This window comes from Micromesistius poutassou, assembly GCF_964030765.1.
Source record: "Micromesistius poutassou genome assembly, chromosome: 5".
Taxonomy (NCBI): Eukaryota; Metazoa; Chordata; class Actinopteri; order Gadiformes; family Gadidae; genus Micromesistius; species Micromesistius poutassou.
The window spans coordinates 16264482-16285927 of NC_140275.1; the positions used below are offsets into that span (position 1 = coordinate 16264482).

The following is a 21446-nucleotide window of genomic DNA, read 5'->3' on the forward strand; positions in this document are numbered from 1 at the left end:
CAGTAGCCCCTACTGCAAATGAAAGGGGCATATGCTGTATTATTAAAGTGATGAGGTTCAGCCAAAGATGATGTATTACTTGGGGGAGAGGAGGGGGAGTGATGAGCGAGGTGAGTGAAGTAAAAAGGAGAAGAGGGTGACCTCCAACACACTCTGATGCTGACAAGGACTAACCGAGTGAAACTCTGGTTGATACAGCAATACCTTGAACAGTAGTGGTGGATTTCATGATTCGTTTGAAAGAATCAGTTTGCGTCGGTCAGTTCGCCAAGAAGAGTCGTTCATTGGTTCTGTCGTTCGTTTGCATTTCCGGTAGCGGTGAATCATGATTCTCAGTCACTGAGTCAGTCAGACTCGGCTCCTCCCTCGCTCTCGTTCAAACAAATCGTGAATGCACGTTCGCGAATGCCGAGTCGGTCAGACTCGGCTCCTCACTCGTTCTCGTTCTCAAACAAATCACGATCGTGCAATGGTGCAAACGGTCATCAATCAACACAACATTAACTAAGTTCCTTTTAGCTGAGGAGTGCTTCATGTTCGGAATCGGGATGTTGTTGCCCGGCTGACTCTCGTGACTTCTCAGTCCTTGAGTCTTCACCGCTAAACACAGTCAGTGAACGAATGGTGACTCGCGAGTCAGCGACTAGAGGGTGGAGCTGGGAGTCGAGTCTCGGAGAACGAATGAGACAAACGACGACGAACGAGAGCGGCGAATCAGTACGGTTCGTTTGTTTTAAAGAGTCGTTCGTTCAAACTGATTCGTTTGTAAACGAGCCACCACTATTGAACAGTTATTGCCACTTTTGCCAGCAATTTATGCTTAGGCCCGATTACAGCTCTAATTTGCAGATTTTCCCTTGGAAACATTTTGCCTGAGAAGTACATGGTTACACACTAGGGGTGAAATGGTTCATGTATATCAACTGTTAGGTAACGTGGTCTGCGGTGCACGGACTGAACGATGCTAGTTAAATAGCAAAGAATTTATCCAAAATTATTTAATGGAGAAAAATCCCCAAATAGCAAGTACGTCCCAAGTGAACTCGTTAGAGACAATGTGCAGGAATAGGCGAAAAATGTATCTTATCCAGCAGCAACAACTTCTCTCCCCCGAGCATTCAGGCAACAACATGCGGTTGATTCCGGTAGTGTCAAAGACATCACGGTTCAAAAACATGTTTGAAGTGCTTGAACCGCAAGACACTTACTTCCTGCATACATTTTGATCAGACAGCTATACCTGCCTTAAAAAGTTGGCCTATTTTATGTGAAAAATCGAAATACAATGAAAATGAAAAATGGAGGTAATGAAGGTATTTTGTCAATGTATTGAAACCGTGCTGAACCTTACCGAACCACCCTGATGTTCCTTGTTTCACCCCTATTACACAGATCACGCTTTGAGTGGCACACCCCAGAACCTCGATTACAAGATGCACTACATGGGTTGGTGGTTAATTAATAACATGAAATAGCATGAAAAAGTAGCTAAATTAACTGCCAAAAATCCACTAAAAAGCTTTTAACTGCATTTAACTCATTAACTCTGAGGCAGCGACCATCTGAACTTCAGATTTTCTTTGATCATGCCAAAATGTCTACCACAGCAAAAATCCATACCAAAAAAATTGCCTTTGATGAATTATATTAAATATTTTATGCAGCTTGGTTTCCTGGCATGGAATTTCATCAACGTGCAAAATTCTCTGTTCAAAACAGAATAAATAAGCTTCAATCATGATAAATGGGAGATAATGTATTTTTTTCTTCTATTCATTTAAGGGAAAAAAGGGATGTAAAGGGAATTCCTAAAATAAAAAACGTACAACAACATCAAAGCCTTTGTGGAGTCAAGTGACCCCTATCACTCCTAGCAGGCTTGGAAGATAGGTTGTATGACGGTGGATGATATGGAAAAAAAGTGGTAAATATTGTGTTTGTGAAGGTCAAAAATAGAAAAACATTACTGGTCTATAATTAAAATGTATTTTACTTGCCAAAGCCTTCGGGAAAAGCTTGTCAGCTTTATTTCCATATTTATTTTTTCGAAAATCATTATATGGGAGTTGCTTTGAGAAATATTCAATGGGCGTTTCCATTTGAATAATGTAGTTGTGAATATGATCAATTGGTTGCCAAAGTAGCAGCTGAAACATTCCTGAGCAAATAATAAGTGATTGCATAGAAGGTTGTCTGAAGTAGCAATGAAGTAAATGACAAAACAATATGTTCTGATTTGATGAAAGAGTTCTCTTGATAGCAAAAAGCCAAAAGAGGTTGCTTTTGAGTATCACTGACCTTGCATTCAGACACATTTTATAATATACAAGAGTTGAATTTGCAACATTGATATTTATATATACCATATTCGGCTGATGTGAAATCAATGTGGTTGAGAAATGACACACACACACACACACACACTTTACTTCAAGAAGTTTTAGAACCGAAGTCAAGAAGGGGGACAGTATGGCACAAAGTCTGCATAGCTCTCCATTATTACGTTGTCCCACCCACAGTTCCCACTCAGTCCCCCCTCATGAATCCCATAATTCAGGTCACCATCAAATATACATGGAGGCCATTGTGGAGGCTGAACATGCTCCGTGGATAGGAGAAAAAAAGCAGTGAGAAACTGGGAGAAACCGGTTTCTCTAGTACGAGAGAAACCGGGAGCAGATACAATGTATTGGGAGAGACAACTGGGGGATAAGGATCTGTCACAACAGCAAAAAGATAACCAGAATGAGTGAGAAAGAAAGAGAGAGCGAGAGAGAGCAAGAGCGAGAGCGAGAATATACCTTGAGCACTTGAACTTGTCCTTCATTTGTGATGTCTTTGAGAAGATGACAGAAGGATTGACACAAAGCCTCTGCATAGTTCTGTAAATACACACGGCAGCACAGCAGAAAGTGGCCGAGTTATTCAGAGAGCTGGTCGATCTTGTCCGGGGGGGGGGGGGGGGGGGTGGGGGGGGTTACATTATGAAGCAGAACGTAGGCGCTCGCTCCCTAGCCAACTTCATTGGCTGGCTGAGTCACTCAATCGATCACATTGTATTGACAGCACTTACAATGTGAAAACAAGAAATGAAATGAAGATTATAACCTGAGGGGTACATTTGAAGGATCATTTTAAACACAATTACACATAAGTTCTTTAGAATAAAGATAAACAAACATATTTTGAACACTTATAACAGTGTGATGCCTTCAGTTATTCTGGCAGACTGTTTCAGAGGATCTCAATAATCATGTTTACACATTAAAAAGGTTTTATGTTTGATTATTACACTGTTTAAAACACACACAACCATATGAGCATTGTATAGCTAGCATACACTTGTATGGGTGTTTGTGTGTATATCTGTTGGTCTGCAAGGGCCTCACCTGAAGAAAATCAGTTGCAGACAGGTAGATGTAGGCATTGATGATTTGGAAGCAGGTCCGCATGTTCTCTGAGGTGAGCTCTGAAACAGAACAGATGTTCCACATTATCAGAGGGGGGCTAAAACATCTGGTGGGAGGACAGAGGCCTGAAGGGGAAATGGAGCATGGAGGGAGACAAATTTGGACATGGTTTCTAGCTGGCACTTGCTAAACTGTGCAAAGCGTTTTATTTTGGGAACTCTGGTTAAAAAAAAAAAAAGAATAGCACCCAAATAACACCAAAAGAAGGGCTATTTGTATGTATTTCTATAGTCTGCAGCACAACAACTGGACTCTTGTCAGCGGTTTTCACACTTGAATGCTACGTGAGGTTTGATGTTAAAAAGCATTTTTTTTTTTTAACCCGAGTTGGCTCAATTAAACTAAGAGCAAAACAAACAACCTCAGATAAAACACAGCGACCCTTTGGATGTGCCACTTCTAAGCTTCCATGTACCCAATTATACGCTTGTGAGGAATAATAATCTAGCCAGGGAAATGAGGCAGCGTAGACATTAGACATTAAGAGGGTTACCAAGCAGACACAAACACATTGCTGCAGTCTTTGAGACAACACAATAAAAGCACTAAAAAGTGTAATAACAAAAAATTATTTGAACAGCACAGATAATGAGCTGCGGCATTTGACAGAAAGGAGTTAAAAGTATTGCTTGCACGTCTGACACATGTGGATACGAAGAGTGAATTGTATGCCAAGTTGAATAAAACATTTAGTGCCGCCGAGGTAATCAGGAAACCTCTGCAATAGGGCGTTTATCAGCAGGGCTCCGCGGCTGTGACAAGAAGCTTAAGGTATCCGACAGGAACGCTTCCGTGAGTCACCCCGAGTGTAACCTTCCATTTCAACCGGGGTGAGCCCCAGAGATGGATGCAGCGCCAAGGGAAACTTGGACCCGAAACGCCACTCGCACCAACAGGGTGCAGTCGTGGGTCGCTCGACTGTTCTAGATACACGCTCGATATACACACATGTTTCATTGGAAGTTGAAAATTAAAACATTGAAACTCGAAAACTGCTTTGAGTCTCATTACCGCTCTAACTTATGAGCAGGATTTCTCAGATCAAATGACCGGCCTTCTGTTGGCCTAAATAGATAGTAATAATAGTATAATAGTTAACAATACAGTAAAGATAAAGAAATAAGGAGTGGGAGCATGGACGAGGCTGCTTTGTGCTCATCGATTCACCAGTTCATCCATTCATCCTTTACGACCACTAGGTGAAAAGAGCTCTGTGCGATCCGTGAACAAAAGACTACACATGAATTATTCAGCGGGCCCGCAGTCTGTGCGTCACCATCACCTGTGTAATTTTCCCTGCTCAGACGCCTATAACAATTGCTTTCCCCGATTGGGAGGGATGGACAGCCTGATGCTCATACAGGGGGCAATTTCAACTTCTTGCGATTGTTTCCCTGGAGTACAGCCCTCAAGATGTGTGGGTTTACAATCCCCCCCCCCCCCCCCCCCCCCTAATGACTGAATCAACAAACACACCGTCAGCACTTTCAACCACGCAGTGACACGACACCCCACTAGAGACGGAATGCAAAGAGCCTGTGTGTGCGTTATCATGCACTTAGCGGGGATCGCCTGCTGTGTTGACACATCCATAGGGATGACATTGACCCATGTTTGAATAGATAAAGAGGCCTCAACACTTTGAGAGATACAAAAGGACACTTCACACTTGAGATACAAAAGGACACTTCACACAATGAGAACTAGGAATAAAGAGTTTAGTTTAGGCTCTCGCTTGTACTGTATGTCCAATTGTGCCTTTTGTCTCTGGGTGTGTGTGTGTGCGATTTTTGGTATGGAGGTGGAGTTGTTTTTCGACAATCCTGACGACCAATTACTACGTGCGCGCTGGCGTGTTTGTGTTCCGGAATGGAGGTGGAGCAGTTTGAGGTCCTGATAACCGTAGGAAACACTGTGGCTTTTTAAAAGGCAAATGGAACATTAGGATCAAGAGACGAGAGATGCAGAGAAGACAGAATGGGGCGAGTGGCGGGTTGGAAAACTAGAGTGATGGGCAATGGCACAAGATTGGAAGAGATCTGAGAATGGGACTCGACTTTAATTAACAGCTACAGAGTGGAAGATGAGAAAAGAGACAATATGAAGGAGAATGGCTGGAAAGAGGCTGACTGATGCAGAAGGAGGCGTGAATAACAATTGTATAAAAACAAGAGAAAGGAGATTAAAGATTTTTGGACATTGGTGGTTTGTTTTGAAGCAACAGAAAAAATAAACATTGAGTAATTCATATTTGTACACATTTACATCATGTGCATTATGGAATTAATCCAAATATACACACAAAGCCACACATTGTAGACGTGTCTTCATGGATTTGATAACAATGCAGATTGGCTAGCCAACGGTTTACTTCACACCTATATAATTCTTTACTTCCATGTAGTGCTGGGCGGTATGACCAAAATTGACATCACAGTATTTTTCTCAATTCTAACGGTTTCACAGTATATAACAGTAATTTTTTTTTCATGCATAATCAGGTGTTCACTAGTGCTGCCACTAAGGACTAATTTTATAATGACTAATCTTTCAATTAGTTGACTAATCTTAACGATTAATTAAAAATAAATACTTTAAAAAATTAATAATTTAAAAAAAAGGTGTGAAGTGATTCCGGCAGACTGTTTCAGAGGATCTCAATAACCATGTTTAGACCTTAAAAGGAAAAAGGTTTGATCATTACACTGATCAACACACAACCATATCAGCATTGTATAGCTAACAAGTGTACACGCGAGCAGCTAAGCTGCTTGTGTTTATACTTGCGTGCATGGTGGGGTTTAAAACATAACTTCCAACGTAATATTAGGTAATATACCGTAATTTCCAGACTATAAGCCGCGGTTTATACACAAATGTTCCAAAATTCCGTAAGCTATGCGGCTTATGCATGGGTGCGGCCAATACATGGGAAAATGATTTCTAAAAATCTCTAAAAAAGATTGCGTATCTGTAAGCCTCCAGCGGCGTCCTATTACCAGTCAGGTGTTTAACAGCGACACGCACTCGGAGACAGTAAAGAAAGACCAGTCCTGTAGCTGCTACGCACGTTTGATGTGCTCTCGCCGTTCTCCTGCCCAAAAATGCACGAGTGCCAAGCAGTAAGCCTAGTCAGTCTTAACATTAAGGGGAAAAAGCAAGTTCAAGTTTAACATCAATTTGCAGTGACCACTTGGCTGAAGGGTTTTATATGCCTATTCATTACATAATTAGCCTATTTGAAACTTGTGCAGCCTATATATGGGTGCAGCTTATGCACAATTCTGTTCTTCTTACATAAATGAAAGGCTTGTGTTTTATCCATGATGTGGCCTATATGCGGAAATTACAGTAACGCAGGTGTGCAAGGCAGCCACAGGAGACACCAACATTGTTTTCAACCGCTCGGTATCGCGCCATATTAATTCAAGTTTTGAAAAGAAAAGAAAGCATTTGAAGCGAATAAGCGATGCTGTTTTTGATTTGTTCATTTGGTTTTGAACGAATAGTTTTGGATGGTTTGTTACTTTGAAATCGCATACGCTCGCAACACACACACAAACACAGACGTTCATTCATTCACGCACGCACCCACTACAACCTGCCGATCTTCAATCAAAACAACATGAAGTAAGTGATGCCGCAACATTGAAAAGGGTCCCGTCTGAAACAGTCACGTGGCACAGCGTTCCAAACGTTGTGCAATCAAATACCGTTGGCGGTAAATGGCGGTATATTAAAAATGAATATCATTACAAAAATACACACCGGTATTCGGTGTGAACCGGTATACCGCCCAGTACTAATTCCATGACCGTTCCAACACAAACATATGTATTTATCTGTGAACACAAATTAAATGAAAAACATTTGAATAGAACATTAAAAAAAAAAAAAAAATTTAATAATCTGCACTATTCTATTTTTGCATGTAAACCAAAATAGTATTTACCAATGCCAGAATGAGCTAAGTATTTCATATTTCATGAATCCATGTTCTCCTTAATAAGCAACAATATTCAATATTGTTTTTTTTTTATTACTTCCCCTAGGCACCACACACTGACACACACACCCATAGACACATCAAGTCTGATTAAAGCAAACCAACACCAACCAACTACAAGAAGACAAGCAACGCCGCAGGGAATGCAGTTGGACCAGTGCTTCTTTCATAGGTCTAATGAATAAATCAGACGTACAGACTCAAATACTCATAATGTTTTGCTCGTTCTCTTCATGGGGCTGCCAAATTACACTGCTGCACAACTAGATGGGTGTTGCAGTTGAACTACCATATAGTCAACCGGTAATGCATGGGGAAGTATGAGACTATATAGGGACATTTATATGAGAACTAGTTCTGATAGAACTTTAATCAGAGAGCAGCCCAGCTTTGATGAAGTTTGTGTCGAGTTTGTGGTTAAAGGAGTTCCCAGTTGTATCTCTATGGCCTCTATTGACCATAATGGTTTAGAACGTCATAATGTTTATGTAGGCACACATCTGTCGGCAACTTCAGAGCAATAACGCTAATGTATGCAACCATCTGCGAACTGCTTTGGAACATTATGTATGCAATGAACCTATTTACTCATCAGCCTCTGCATCAGCCTGCATGAATATTCGACCCTAAATGGCCTGAAACACAGCGAAACACGACCACAGACCACTCGCCGGCACAGACAGCCAGTTGGCTGTCAGTTAGCTGACAGACAGCCAGTTGGAAGATATCCAAAGAAACAATTGCATGAATTAATGACTTTTTTTCGATGGTCATGGGAAAAATCGATTTCCTCAGTTTAGTGTTATGCAGGATTCCCAGGGTATTGTGATTACGACCTGTGGATATTCTCACGTTAAGTTGCCTGCAAGAACATGACTGTATAAAGAAAGATTCAAGAGTCCCACAGAGTCCAATCATCTTACTAGCAGATTTTTATTTTACGATTGTCTTAACACCGGATAACAGTGCTGTGCTCCCCCACGATTGATTTCGCAACATAATGTTAGCTATTGCTGTAGGGGTAGTCGTCGCATCTAATGGCTAGTTCACTTTATGTAAGCAAAAATAACTTTAGGCTATTTCTTGGAATGAATTGTGCTTACTTTCATTTATAAATCATTGAAGAAGTTTGCATCGTGTGCCAAAACAATGGATCTTGCTGTTGAGTAAGCAGAACATTTATTTGAGTTCTGTTTTGCAAAGATCTAAGTGTAGATTTGCTGTGAGAGCCACTGCACGTCAAAATTGCTGCATATCAATTTCTTGCAGAGTGTAACCAGAAAACTTAATCAGATCCCTTTGGGAGCAGGTGCTCTTGATCAAACTGAATTTATTAACTATAAAATATTCAGCATATAAATATGAATGACTCCCTAAATTAAAATGTTACAGAATGCACTTTACGTTTATTTATAATATATTTGAATACTATACTACTACAATTATCATTTGTGAAAATATAACTTAAAAAACATGATGGAACTAAATATAACTAACATAACCTTCAGGTTACCATACGTTTAATAAAGAACACTAAACACAAAGAAGATCCTTATTCAAATGTAATTGAATGATATTCAATACAATATCCATGATCATATACAATTGAGGGTTAACCTTTCTTCTAAATCCAATGCTTTGTCTCCCTCTGAGAATGAGATAGGTGGTCTGGGAAATGCAATTATTGACCATATAACACTAACAAGTTGAAGACGGCTGCATCAGTGTCACTGTGTGAATGTGCCTGGACGCATGCAAGCAATTCCATTCAGGGAATCCCGCTATTCGACATGAGATATAAAATCATTCATATAAATTAGCACAAAGCTCTGTAGAATAACATGAGGTATGTCAAATATGTACATGCAATTATTGCACAGACCAAACAAGGCTAATGTAAGTACTAGAGCCACACCTTAAATGTTCCAATCGAGGGCATTGATTTCTGCCACCAATCTCCAGGGTAGGAACACCCGCGTTTCCACACACATAATCCAGATACATCAATGCTGGCAGAGGAGCCCAATATAAATCATTTCAGTTAGCTGAGCTTCTTACCGATCGATGATTGGGGGACAATGGGGTGTTACAGAAGGCATTTAATGAAAGTATGAGTATGGATTGCAGTGGGGTAAAAGGACCACAACTAACTAAGCAAGACACTTGCTTAACAATATATGTTTTAATGGTTCCCTAAAGAGTTATCCAGTAAAGAACCAACCACTTTTTGCTGAAGACCGTTCGGGAGTTCTTTGCAAACCAACTCATGTGATGTTGTTACTCTGTGCAGGGCCAATAAAGCCTTGATCATTCAACCCTAGTCCTTCTCGACACTCTCGTATTTTGAGTATTAGATTGTGGGTTTTATCCACAACACTACACCACTAGCCCTGGCGACTACAGCACTAACCCTGGCCGCTACACCACTAACCCTGGCCGCTACACCACCCACCCAGCCCGCTACACCACTAACCCAGGCCTCTACACCACTAACCACCACTTACCCTAGCTGCCCTGCTTCACCACTAAAACAGGCTGAAACTCAGAATGAGACAATCAGCGGTGACCTCCAATAGGTTCTCGACACAAGTCAGCACGTTAGTGATTGCATGAATAAAAACCCTGAACATTGATCCTCATCAACTGCTCGCATTAATTATTAGGATAACGACAAAAAGGAAAGCTCAATGCATATACTTTTGCCAACATCTGTCCAGCACCACTGACCCCACTGCTCCTCCTCATCCTTTCCAATACAGCCACCACTGCCCTTACTTGCAGCCCTGATAAGATGTGCACATTGCAATATCCTCTGGAGAACCGCCTCGTATGAACCAAGATATGTGCAAGGTATCAGGGTCGGGAAAGGAAATATCCACAGGAGCAAATATGAATCAAATTGTGCCTCTAGAGCCTAGAGAGGTTGAGTAATACAAAACAAAGTCGATAAGGCGTTCTTCCTCCTTCCTTCACAACATTGTAAAAATGAGTACCAACAACTCAGCCGATCACATTTTTGTTGTGACAATTACACTCTATTCACTGAAAAAAATAATCCATGTCGGCATCAGTTTGACTAATTGGAATAAATTCAATCTTTACTGTAAAACTTGGCATTGTTGGAGAACTTTAACATAGCACAGTGTTTACAAGAACACATTTCTAGTTGTGAATCGAACACCTCTGAACGCATGTTCATGCACTATCACCCGCGGAGTAGTAGGCCATCACTACTGTTAACTATCAAATATTGAAAAAACGTTAAGACTAATTTATTCTGCATTGCCTTTGGCACAGACTGAAACGTGAGATTAAGTTCCACAGCAATAAAATGTTGTGTATACTGCTCGGATATTGGTCATCTCCCAAAGCAACATCTGCTATGTCACATGCGTTTAGGTAGAAAATGTGTGCAAAAGCTGTTTTGCATATAAAAATGGGAAATTAATGTTTTGCCAAAACCTGTACTCTAAAAGTGCTTAAATATTTAATCAGATTAGCACACAAATGCCAAACCAATGAATAATTAGTTTGAAATGTTAGTGTTGTAATGCAATGGGCATTTGCATCTATTTTCACATTAGATCAACACTGATTTATTTTCATCGGCTTTAAATATATTTAGGAGTCCAAGTCCATTTTCCAGTGAAAAGTGTCAGATGAGAACTTTTGCCCTTTTATACAATTCTGTATTTAATATATACATTAGGAAAGATCACCCTCAGTTGGGAAGCAAAGAGCCAGGGTCCATGCAAGGCGTATTAATGGTTTAACTACATTATGGCCATAATTAACTCATCCCTCCTGAACAAGTACTATCAAAGCACACCTGCAGCATAACATAAGGAAAAAGGCTTGAGATGTTTGCTTGGCCTTTGCATAGAGAGGACAGTGTTTGTAAAACATGGCAGCAACATGGCCGGAAGGGATCCCATCGAGAAAGATGAAGCAATAAAGAAATTCCCTGTGGTGTATACCCTGTCCAGATCTTTGAAAAGTCATGGTTGAGTCATCATGTCTTGAGAAGATGAAACAGAGGCTCCGCATGGGAATCAATTAAGTGGCAAAAATGCATGAATACCCTCTCATGCAAAGATGACAACTTTCAAAGATGAAAGTTGAAAAGGAAAACCCCCCTGTGTCTTCATCTCCAATGTCTGACTTTGCTGAATGGATGAACAGGGAAAATAAGTCAAATAAACCACATGTAGTGTATATCAATCCGTTCAATATACCAAATATGATTGCCATCGACAACAATATATGTATAAAAAGTACTGCTTTACTGTATTAATTTTTATTTATATAATTGAATGCTTAATTTCTGTGACAATAGGAAAAATACAGCAAAACAAAGTTTTAATTATTACTAATGACTATCCAGCAACACAATTTGGACAATTGTAACAATGTACAACAACCCAACAGGAATTCCATGAAAACCTGCCAAATACAGCCACTTTTTCCAGAAGGCAGAATATTCGACAGCCCTGAAGAGGTATTCACCTGCACTTTTTAATTGGGGATGTACACAGATGCATGCCACTGTATGCATCTTTGCATGTTTGGCAGTAAGCATGAAAGCTAAATCGTACTTAACAGTAAACATACAGAGGAGCACTACTTGAGTCTTTACCATCTGACTCCTGTGCACGCTCCTGATTGTACTGGTTGTACTCAAATATCTTCAAGCCTTCAGTAGCCGTTACTTTTTAAAATGGCATGACAATCTTGATTAATTTGGAAAGTTTTTTTAAATGAGACCGGGCAGGAATAATATTCCTTTCTCTGATTGGATGGCCTTGAAAAGAGTAACTAATTATACAAGGAAAAACATTACTGGGTCTCAAAATATAGTATATATATATTGAGCCCACTTCCATCAAGGTCTGGAGACCAAGATGGACTGATGGAACGTCGACCAAAAACGTTATGTTTTGTTGACAGGTTGTATAGGAGAGCGGTAATTTACATCTTGGCATCTAAAAGACACGCAAGCTGTAGTTTGGTGACTAAACGGGAGAGAAGGAGGTTTCAGAGTTTGACATCACAGAAGGTAAGTCAAGACCTACGATAATAACTGTCATCTAGCAGTTAGTCAGCACAGCAGGCATCTATGCGATTCAACTGGCACTTAAACATAGTACTTATACATTGTGTAGCATTTTATCCTAGCTATCTTGCTGCATAAAGGGAATGGGTTAACCTAGCAATTGTAAGGGCTTGGCACTTGTTTCTATGAACATCTTTACTGTACAGACAGAAATATATTGTTGTTTCTCTTTCTTCTGAAAAATGTACTTCCTGTAAGTCGCTTTGGATAAAAAGTTTCTGCTAAATGCCCTTAATGTAAATGTAAATGTCAACTGGTAGAACAATCTGCTAAATCCGTAGCCAAATTAAAATAATATATATCCTTTTATCTTCATGCAGCATTTTCTCACATAGTCTCTGTCCCTCAGTGGCTCTTAATGTCGTTGTTGCCTATGGTCATAAATGAACACTAATTATAATTCAATATCACCCATCTCTTTTAGGGCTTGCAGGTAGTCTTTGTCATTGCAGTGTAGTCTTGTCATTGGAGTGACAAGGGTAATGTATCATAATGTGATGTGGTATTGTTTGCTAAATTATGGGACCATGTACCTGACAAATTAACATTTATATTAGTGTTAGTCAAAATCATGTGAACTTATTTAATGTACGATGTTAATTGTTACTTTAATTTGAATAACTGCAGTTTCTGTCACACATTACATTCAGATTCCCTTGTCTCATTAAAATCTATATTGCACTAATGCACTCTCAGGGAGTTTGCATGTAGATCAATGAAAATCGATTGTGCATCTCTTTTGTAGAATCGCCTACCTGAGTGAAATAAAGGGTTCAATCTTTATGGGGTCGTTGGAGCAGAGTGCATTTGGGTAGACTTGGAGGTCTTTTTTCATGGACCAGAGCAGATTGACATATCCACTGCATGGTGCCAACACTCATTACTCTTGACTTAATAATGTGTAGTTGAAGGCTTTGCTAACTGTCAGTTAACAGAAATATAAAAAGAAAAAAAACACATTGTTTCAGTCAGTTTCAATGCACCACTTGACTGAGATTTTTGCAATAGCTAATTTAAAGTTGACAGCTTTTCAAACTGTCAGTTAAAGCAAGTTAATTTATAAACCACAGCATTTGTAACACCCCTACAGTGTTTTTATGAGTTTAAATGCAACACTTTCATTTGTGAAATTCATGTGAGTGCTTATTTTTAGTAACGACTCATTGAGAACCATTAAGATTAGTTGTTTCGGTAAATCAACTATTAATTACTATATCACAATTATAATACTTTATGCAGCTTGTGACATTTTAAATATCCCAAACTAATACAATAAAAAAATGACCAGATAGTACCTTGACACACATTTGACCAATGATTGTCTTTTCACAGATCCAACCTCTCATCCTTTACTGAAGCCCATTCCAATTTATTAATCTATTTGTCTGTCATTTTCATTCAACCTTCCTTCTAATCGTACCGTTATTTTATAATATTAATATATTTTATAATATTTCATAATTCTGCTCAGTTGTTTGCATAGTACACCATTGGCCTTCTTCAATTATTCTACACTGGCCTGGCTGGACTCTTACTCGGCGTGGCTGGAATTTGGGGGCTATCCTCTTGAAGCTTTGTCTTTAAATGATGAGGCGCTTGCCTTGAGACCATGACATTACAACACAAACACTTGATGTAGCCTATTTCTTTTTCAACAATAGCCTACCGTAAGATTTATTGCTCTATTTAAGAGACCTTTAATATGTTTGATACCTAATCTCAATAAGCCATTATCAGTATCAGCTGATATTGTGAATATTTTACCTAAAATCACTGCAGTCATCACTGCAGCTTCAATCTAAATCTTTTTAAATTTCCAATTTAATTAGGAGTACTAATTATGCATACTAGGAACTAACAAATAATAACTGATTGTGCATGGCGATCTACTCATACACAGAAACACAAAATTGCACACCCTCCACCAAATATGCAGTCCCTTAGCTCCAGGCCTGTGATATATAATCCATCAAATTCCGTTTAACCTGCAACTGGTAGCTACAATCCACAGACAAACAGCTATCCAGCCTCAAAGTGACGTTAGAGCAACTTCTGTGATTTATGTCAGCCAAGTTTTTCCGGTTGCATTTTCAAACCACATTACATAAACCATGTACATTTAACATGACAATACAGGACTACATTAGCTAGCATGCCAACTTTTTTAACTTCACTTTTGGAAACCACTTAACCCTTTCAAAGGACAAGCCGCATGTTCGTAGGTCAAATGAAATAGCTTAATCCTGCATTTTTGGCATCCTGCGGCACACAGCACACAACACGGCACACAACTAGAATACTGTCAACATATTGAGCTTACCTTAAATTGCCTAAATCGACTTTGAACACGGGCGCTACAAGAGCTGTTATGAAAGTGTTGTACATACTTATTTGCATATTAAGCAGGCAAACAAAATTAGAAGTAGTCTGCCTGATAAGGTCACTGGGAGGCACATTAAAGTTAATGGCAGTGACTGATCCGGTTACAATCCCTGGAACTGGTTCGTTCTGTCATGGTGCTGCACTATGTGCAACATTAACATCAGAGAAAGGGGAGTTAGGTAAAACAACGACAAACTTTGTGGACCTCATGGTGTACTTAATAGAGAATGGTGCTAAATAAGGTCAGGATTTTCTGGTATTAGTAATCACTGGAACTCTGTAAGGTGCTTCATGATACATCTGGCAAAACACAGACACACGCACAAACACACCAGCGAATATGTTGCGTACATGAAACATTTCAGACGAAGACAAACACACACACACTGCAAGCTCACCAAGCAAGGCTGACATGTTGGGGAAAATCCTGAGTAGCTCCGGGGTGATGGCAGGGCTGTTCTCCAACGTGACCAACCTGCATAGAGAGGAAGAGAGGCAAAGGCAATATGAAGGATGAACCAGGAAACGCAAGCAGGAGGTGGAGAAAAATAACAGGTGGGTGAATGAAAAGGATTTGAAAACATCCGAGAATTAAAGGCAAAAATATGTTTGAACATTTACGTCAACGGTTTGAAGGACAAGCACAGATAACATCAAACTCAATGTCCCGTTGCATTTCCCTCAAGGTTTCAACAAAAATCCTTCATCACAAGTATGCATATAGCAATTATATTATATGTGCCTGGATTCATTAACATAGGCCAAGGCCAGCCCTTATTTCCTAAAACCAGTCCTGTTTACTGTCATCATGGTAAAAATATGTGCATTCGTGGCAGATGAGACTTCATAAAATGTTTGAAATGCACTTCATGCTTCACAGTTTGCAGTACACGCATAAGAAACCCTGGTTTGCCGACAGCCTGCATGGCACATAAATATAAATATGTATACACATGCACTAGGCTTTATACATAACTATACATGCGCAGAAACAAACCTACCTTACACAAAAAAAGGCAATGTGTGTTCTTATTTGATTTGATTTCCAAGTGCAGGAATATATTTAAAATAAAAGTATCTTGTTTTTGCTATTTATTGGTGTGGCTGATTAATTTTATTTTGAGAATAAACTGTTTACTTAGACATCAGACTGACAGACATTATTTAACCTAAAGCTGCGTCCTGTGTTTGGAAGATGCATCTATCTAGCTACCAAGTGAAAAATATATGAAAGTTGGGAACTCTACTCTGTGCATATGGGTTTATGTGTCCAACACAACAACAAGCACACTTATTGTGTTGTATTATATTAAAGCCTATCCAAAAAATGACTCAAACATTTTTAATTACAGAATCCTATTAAAGAACGAATAGTAACGAATCGTGCAGTTGTGAAGTCTACTCTGCGTGTATGAAGATGTAGCGCTTTTCCAAAAATAAATTATGCGTTTCCACCCAAATGACCAGAATCTTCTAGTCCCGGGATGGACATTACAAGGGACTCAAAGGTTCCTGCCTTGCCTGCGTTTCCTCCAGAGGCTAAAGGCCCACAAAAGTTAAGCAAGTCAAGGTCCTTTTACATCAGGCATATAACGAATAAAGAACATGACAAAGGGAGAAATACTTGAGAAAAATCTGACCAACAAAATCGAGTCAACTAAAAAAAAATCTGTTCGCGGCATTTTCCGGTTCAGTTTGCGGATGAGGGGGATTATGATATGTGGGTATGCATCTTTAATTCATCGGTTTCGGAGATGTTAGTTATTGAGGTTGTTTCCATGTTCGATAACTATAGCTAGCTATCACTCTTTTGGATTAAGTTGATATCCAAAACAAAACTCTTTGAGATACAATTGCACACCGACAGATTACAACCGAAATTCACGTACAGCACGTATGTTTAGAGCTGCAAGCCCTAACCCCAAAGTTCCTGTACTTTGGGAAAGTAATAACCCCAGAGAAGGGACCCTTTGGGGGGTAAATCAATGTCCCCGGAACACAATTATTTAGTTTGATAGGCTATATCGTCAAAGTCAATAATGAATCAAGCAGTTGAGAACTCTACTCTGTACAAATGGCTGTGTGTAGACGAAACGACAACACACACACACGCACTGTATTCAATACATCTTTTAGCTTGATGTAAAATGTGATTGATATATTTGAGATATTTAATATAATAGGTCTGTTTCAGACGAACACAATTATATGCTGAATTCAGTTAAACGTATATACGTATATTAATATTCCCTTTTAAAAATCCTAATCTCAGTAGCTCATTGAGACCAGATTTATTTCAGATTAGTCTTGTTTACACATAGGACAATGTTTCACACGTTTCCCAGAATGCCACACGTTGTCCTTGATAGGGAAATACCATGTCAAATATCAATATCATCAATATAATAGTGTGAAATATTGAACAATGTCCAGTGAACAAGAATCTGGTATTTTTCAACAGGTAATTTTGTTCTGCAAGTGAATATTGTCAAACTGTAATCGCTGCTGTGCGCAGTGATTTAACCTTAATTTACCTTTTAAATGAGGCCAGTATAGTTATAGAAACAAACAAATAATATTGATTAAAGCTGTTGAGAATTCTAGCCATACTCTGCACGCATGGGGATGCGTCAAGAACGTAGTTATTGGATTTAGTGTTAGGCATATATTGCAGGCTTCACCGTGGCTAGAGATTTCATCTAACATCCTTTTTATCATGCATGGGGTGGGGAATCACGTTTTTTGATCTACTTTTTCCTGCTAGTTTTTTTGCATGTGCGTGTGTGTGTAAGAGTGCATGCTCCTACCACAGCTCCAGTCCATCCTCCATGAGGTATACATGTGGAGACTGTGACACGTCAGTGCTCAGCTGGATGACAGGAAGAAGAAAGGGATACAGGTTCTTGCTCTCTGCCCCAAGGCCCTGCGAATAACCACGAAAAACACAATCACAGCATGAAAATGCAACACAAACACTTAAAAATCACCAAGTGTGGACCCGTTTCATTCTGTCGCATGAATTGCTCTACTGCCTCAGAACATATTTTTCTATAGATTGTAGCTAAATCTTTCACCTGAAACTCAACCTTTACTGACACAATGCCCAGTCATTCTCTGCTTCTGTGTGTGTGTGTGTGTGTGTGTGTGTGTGTGTGTGTGTGTGTGTGTGTGTGTGTGTGTACAATAAATCACATTTATACTCAACCTGCACGATTAATGACATGACCTCAATTGTTGCATTTTGTTAAAAAATATCTGCATGTAATTGCGAAAGCGGTTATCTGGTCCATACTATTTTTCAATACTTTCCAATTAAAATTAAAAAAACTAACTCATTCTGGTAACTTTGCGTACATATTGAATATATTCAAACTTTTTGGCAATGAAATAAGGTAAGCAGCAATGAACTTTCCTTAATTATACAATGGAAAATACTGCTTAACACCTTGTTTCTCATTAAAAATGAACACATACATACACATGAACTGGTTAGCAGGCTAGCTCTGTCCTGGCCTGCCCTCTAGAATCCATTGAGAAGGTGCTTGAGGAGGAGGATGTTGGCCAGACTGATGTTAATCATGGACAACCCCTCTCACCCCCTACTAGAGACTGCGGTGGCGTTAAGCAGCTCTTTAAGCGTCAGACTGCTACACCCTACCAAAGAGCGCTTCTGAAGGACCTCCGTTCCAACGGCAGTTAAGACTATTTAACATAACTATTTAAAATACTGTTGTCTCCGTCAACCACCACTTACAACACCTAGGTTGCTTTGAACAGTTTATCTCAGGTCATATAGACTATTCATTCATTCTTACACATACACAGTGTCCATCAAGTACAAAAAAAATGGGGGTTGTTGAAAAGAGATTCTTTCTCCACCTACCTATACCTCAAATATGTGAACACCTTTTTCTTACTACACTTGAAACGGTCTTGAAACCTGGCACTTAAGACATTGCATTAGCATGCAAACAGTTCAGCCAAATGGCTTGACACTTTGGTCTCAAGAGTTGGCAGTGCCGGGTCCTGCGTGTGCTGGCTGCCGAGTGAACCAGCAGCAGCAGCTGCCCACATGCAGGCGCTGAGCAGTGGGATCGGCTCAGTGCTGTCCAGAGGAGTGGAGCTCCTGCCTGGGGGTATTTCTGTCTTGTTTTTGTTCAGTGGAACATCGGAGTGATAATTATGCAAATAACTGGGCATTGCAAATTCTATCTTCATTGTTTTCTAGAGATGCTCCCATTGCCTTTCTATTGTGTCAGTTATTCGTTGATGCAGTCGTTTCATGTAGTGGCTGGGTTTTCCTAGACCTCTACGTGTTTATCACATTTACTGACTGACTAACAACAATTTGTGATGCTGCTGCCATGTCTGAACTTAACCAGGACTATTGTCTTGGCTTTAAATAGCGTTACTTCTGACAGGAGCCCGAAGTGGCTGCTCCTTACTATCTACAGTGCTATATAAATAAAGTTGCCTTGCCTTGCCTTACAGCAGCAGCCATAATGCTGCAATGAATGGCATGTTATGTCACTGGTTGTTGTTTTGTTTTACCGTTTAAATGATATGCAATTATAACTATTTGAGGTTGCGGCAATCTAACCGGAGAGAGAAAACGGTAGACATGTTGATTTATTTAGATTGATTTTGTTTAAAAGCTAGTAAGAACAGAAGAGGCAGACATACAGCCAGGGAATGGCTCCAGGTTTTCATGGCCATAATGGTACCCAATTGTGATGGGTTAGGGTGTGAGGGGAGAAGGGTCATTCAATTCAATTTGTCCAGCTCTATTCGGAAAAAAATGGAGTAGCGTTCTACAACACAGGACACTAAAAGAGCTGTATGTAACTAATGTACTTAACTTAATCATATAATGGCAATGATAAGTCATCAGAGATAAGAATACATCCCAAGTCGGAATACTTGCTGCTCCAACAACAATGCTACAGCCTCCTTCAACTGAGAATGTACTAGATTCTATCCGACCTATAAATTGCAAACATACACTAAAAAACATTAGCTGATCAACTTGCCACCGCTCGTCATTGTCAAAAATAAATAATTGTGCTCGTCTTAAAATATATACGATGTGCTCGGCTCGCATTGTGCTCGTGTTCTTTCATCATCTGTCATCAACCTGGCAACCCACGTGAGCTTCAAGTCTGGGGAGGAGGGGGCGGGCAGAGACTTCTCTCTGCCGTATTGTGAATTTGGACTGCATATTGTAACTTTAAATTGTCTAGCCAATGAGTCCATGCCCAGAACCAGAGCCGTCTACTCGGGTGGGTTGGAGAGAAAGACCCAAATTGTGTATATTAAGTGAAATAGTATTTGGTTTTAATTTTTTTATTTTAGCCTTTTGTTACATGCCCGCCAGACTATTTTCATCACTCCATTTTGAACTCTTAACATAAAAAAAAAAAAAACGTATAAAGAATCCATCGACTTTTTACATATCCTTTTTACATCAATTGCGTTGCATTTTCAGAAAGATATTTTCATCAGTTGCCAGTTATTCATTCAAATGCACTGTGAATAAGGCACTGGCACTGTGTTTATGAGGCTTTTCTCTATGTATCTTCCTTCCCCCTCAAATCCCAAACCCACCATTCCAACAGAACCACAGAAACAGATGCCTTTTCTGGTTATGAAAGGGCAACATCAGAAAACTCTTCTTTGACCACCATGTTCCGACTACAGAGAAACAACTGTGTCATCACACAAACATATTACATCCTCACGATGTACTTGAGTCGACTGTGGGTGTGTTGTCAGTGTGTGCATGTAGGTGTGTGTGTGTGTCCCTACCTGGACAAGGTGGATGAGGGTGGTGAGAATGGCACAGCGCAGCATGTTATGATCCTCAGACTGCTTCCAGAGCAGAGGCAGGTATTGCACCAGACAGCCTACGTATGGCCGGATCTAATCCAGAGAAGAAAAACAGAAATCACACATAGAATTCACACACATTCACACTAAAGTGTCTCACCAAGCAAACTACTAATTGCAGCCAAGGACCAGTGTGCATATGTCTGAATGTTTGCAACATAAACAACAAGGCTGAGGAAATGATCAAGGGCCCATCTTTTAACAGCAGGTGTGATGTTGATGTTGTTGCTGATCTACCCATCATTAATCATGGTAGTCATTCTCAACTGTGCGAGGGTCAATAATACGGCCGGTAATAGCTAATCATCATCACACATGGTGGTAAATTAGGGGGCCTTTAAATATGTAAGAAAGCATTTTTCCCTGATGCGTCGTGAGCATATTTATTACTTGGGCCCCGTTTTGATTGATTACGGCAGCTGCTAATACCCATTGTAAATATGTTAAAATGCACCAAAATGACGACAGCTATTAGATTAGCTCAGTTCTTCCCAAAAGACATTCAAACTTCCAGAGGACATATTATTGGAATATACAGTGCAATCTCCATGATAGCAGTTCATCCATCATAAGTCAGCATATGTATATA

General features: G+C 39.7%; 1 protein-coding gene across 2 annotated transcripts in view; it reads right to left on the reverse strand.

Moving 5' to 3' along the window:
- Positions 1 to 21446, reverse strand: part of ipo11 (importin 11) — a 129806-nt gene that overhangs the window by 43462 nt on the left and 64898 nt on the right. For both annotated transcript variants that reach the window (XM_084468326.1, XM_084468325.1), the window contains exons 20-24: positions 20777 to 20890; positions 17779 to 17894; positions 15370 to 15446; positions 3390 to 3469; positions 2802 to 2882 (exon numbers count right to left, since the gene is read on the reverse strand). In XM_084468326.1, the coding sequence (XP_084324452.1) occupies positions 2802 to 2882; positions 3390 to 3469; positions 15370 to 15446; positions 17779 to 17894; positions 20777 to 20890 (468 nt within the window). The remainder of the gene's footprint in view (positions 1 to 2801; positions 2883 to 3389; positions 3470 to 15369; positions 15447 to 17778; positions 17895 to 20776; positions 20891 to 21446) is intronic.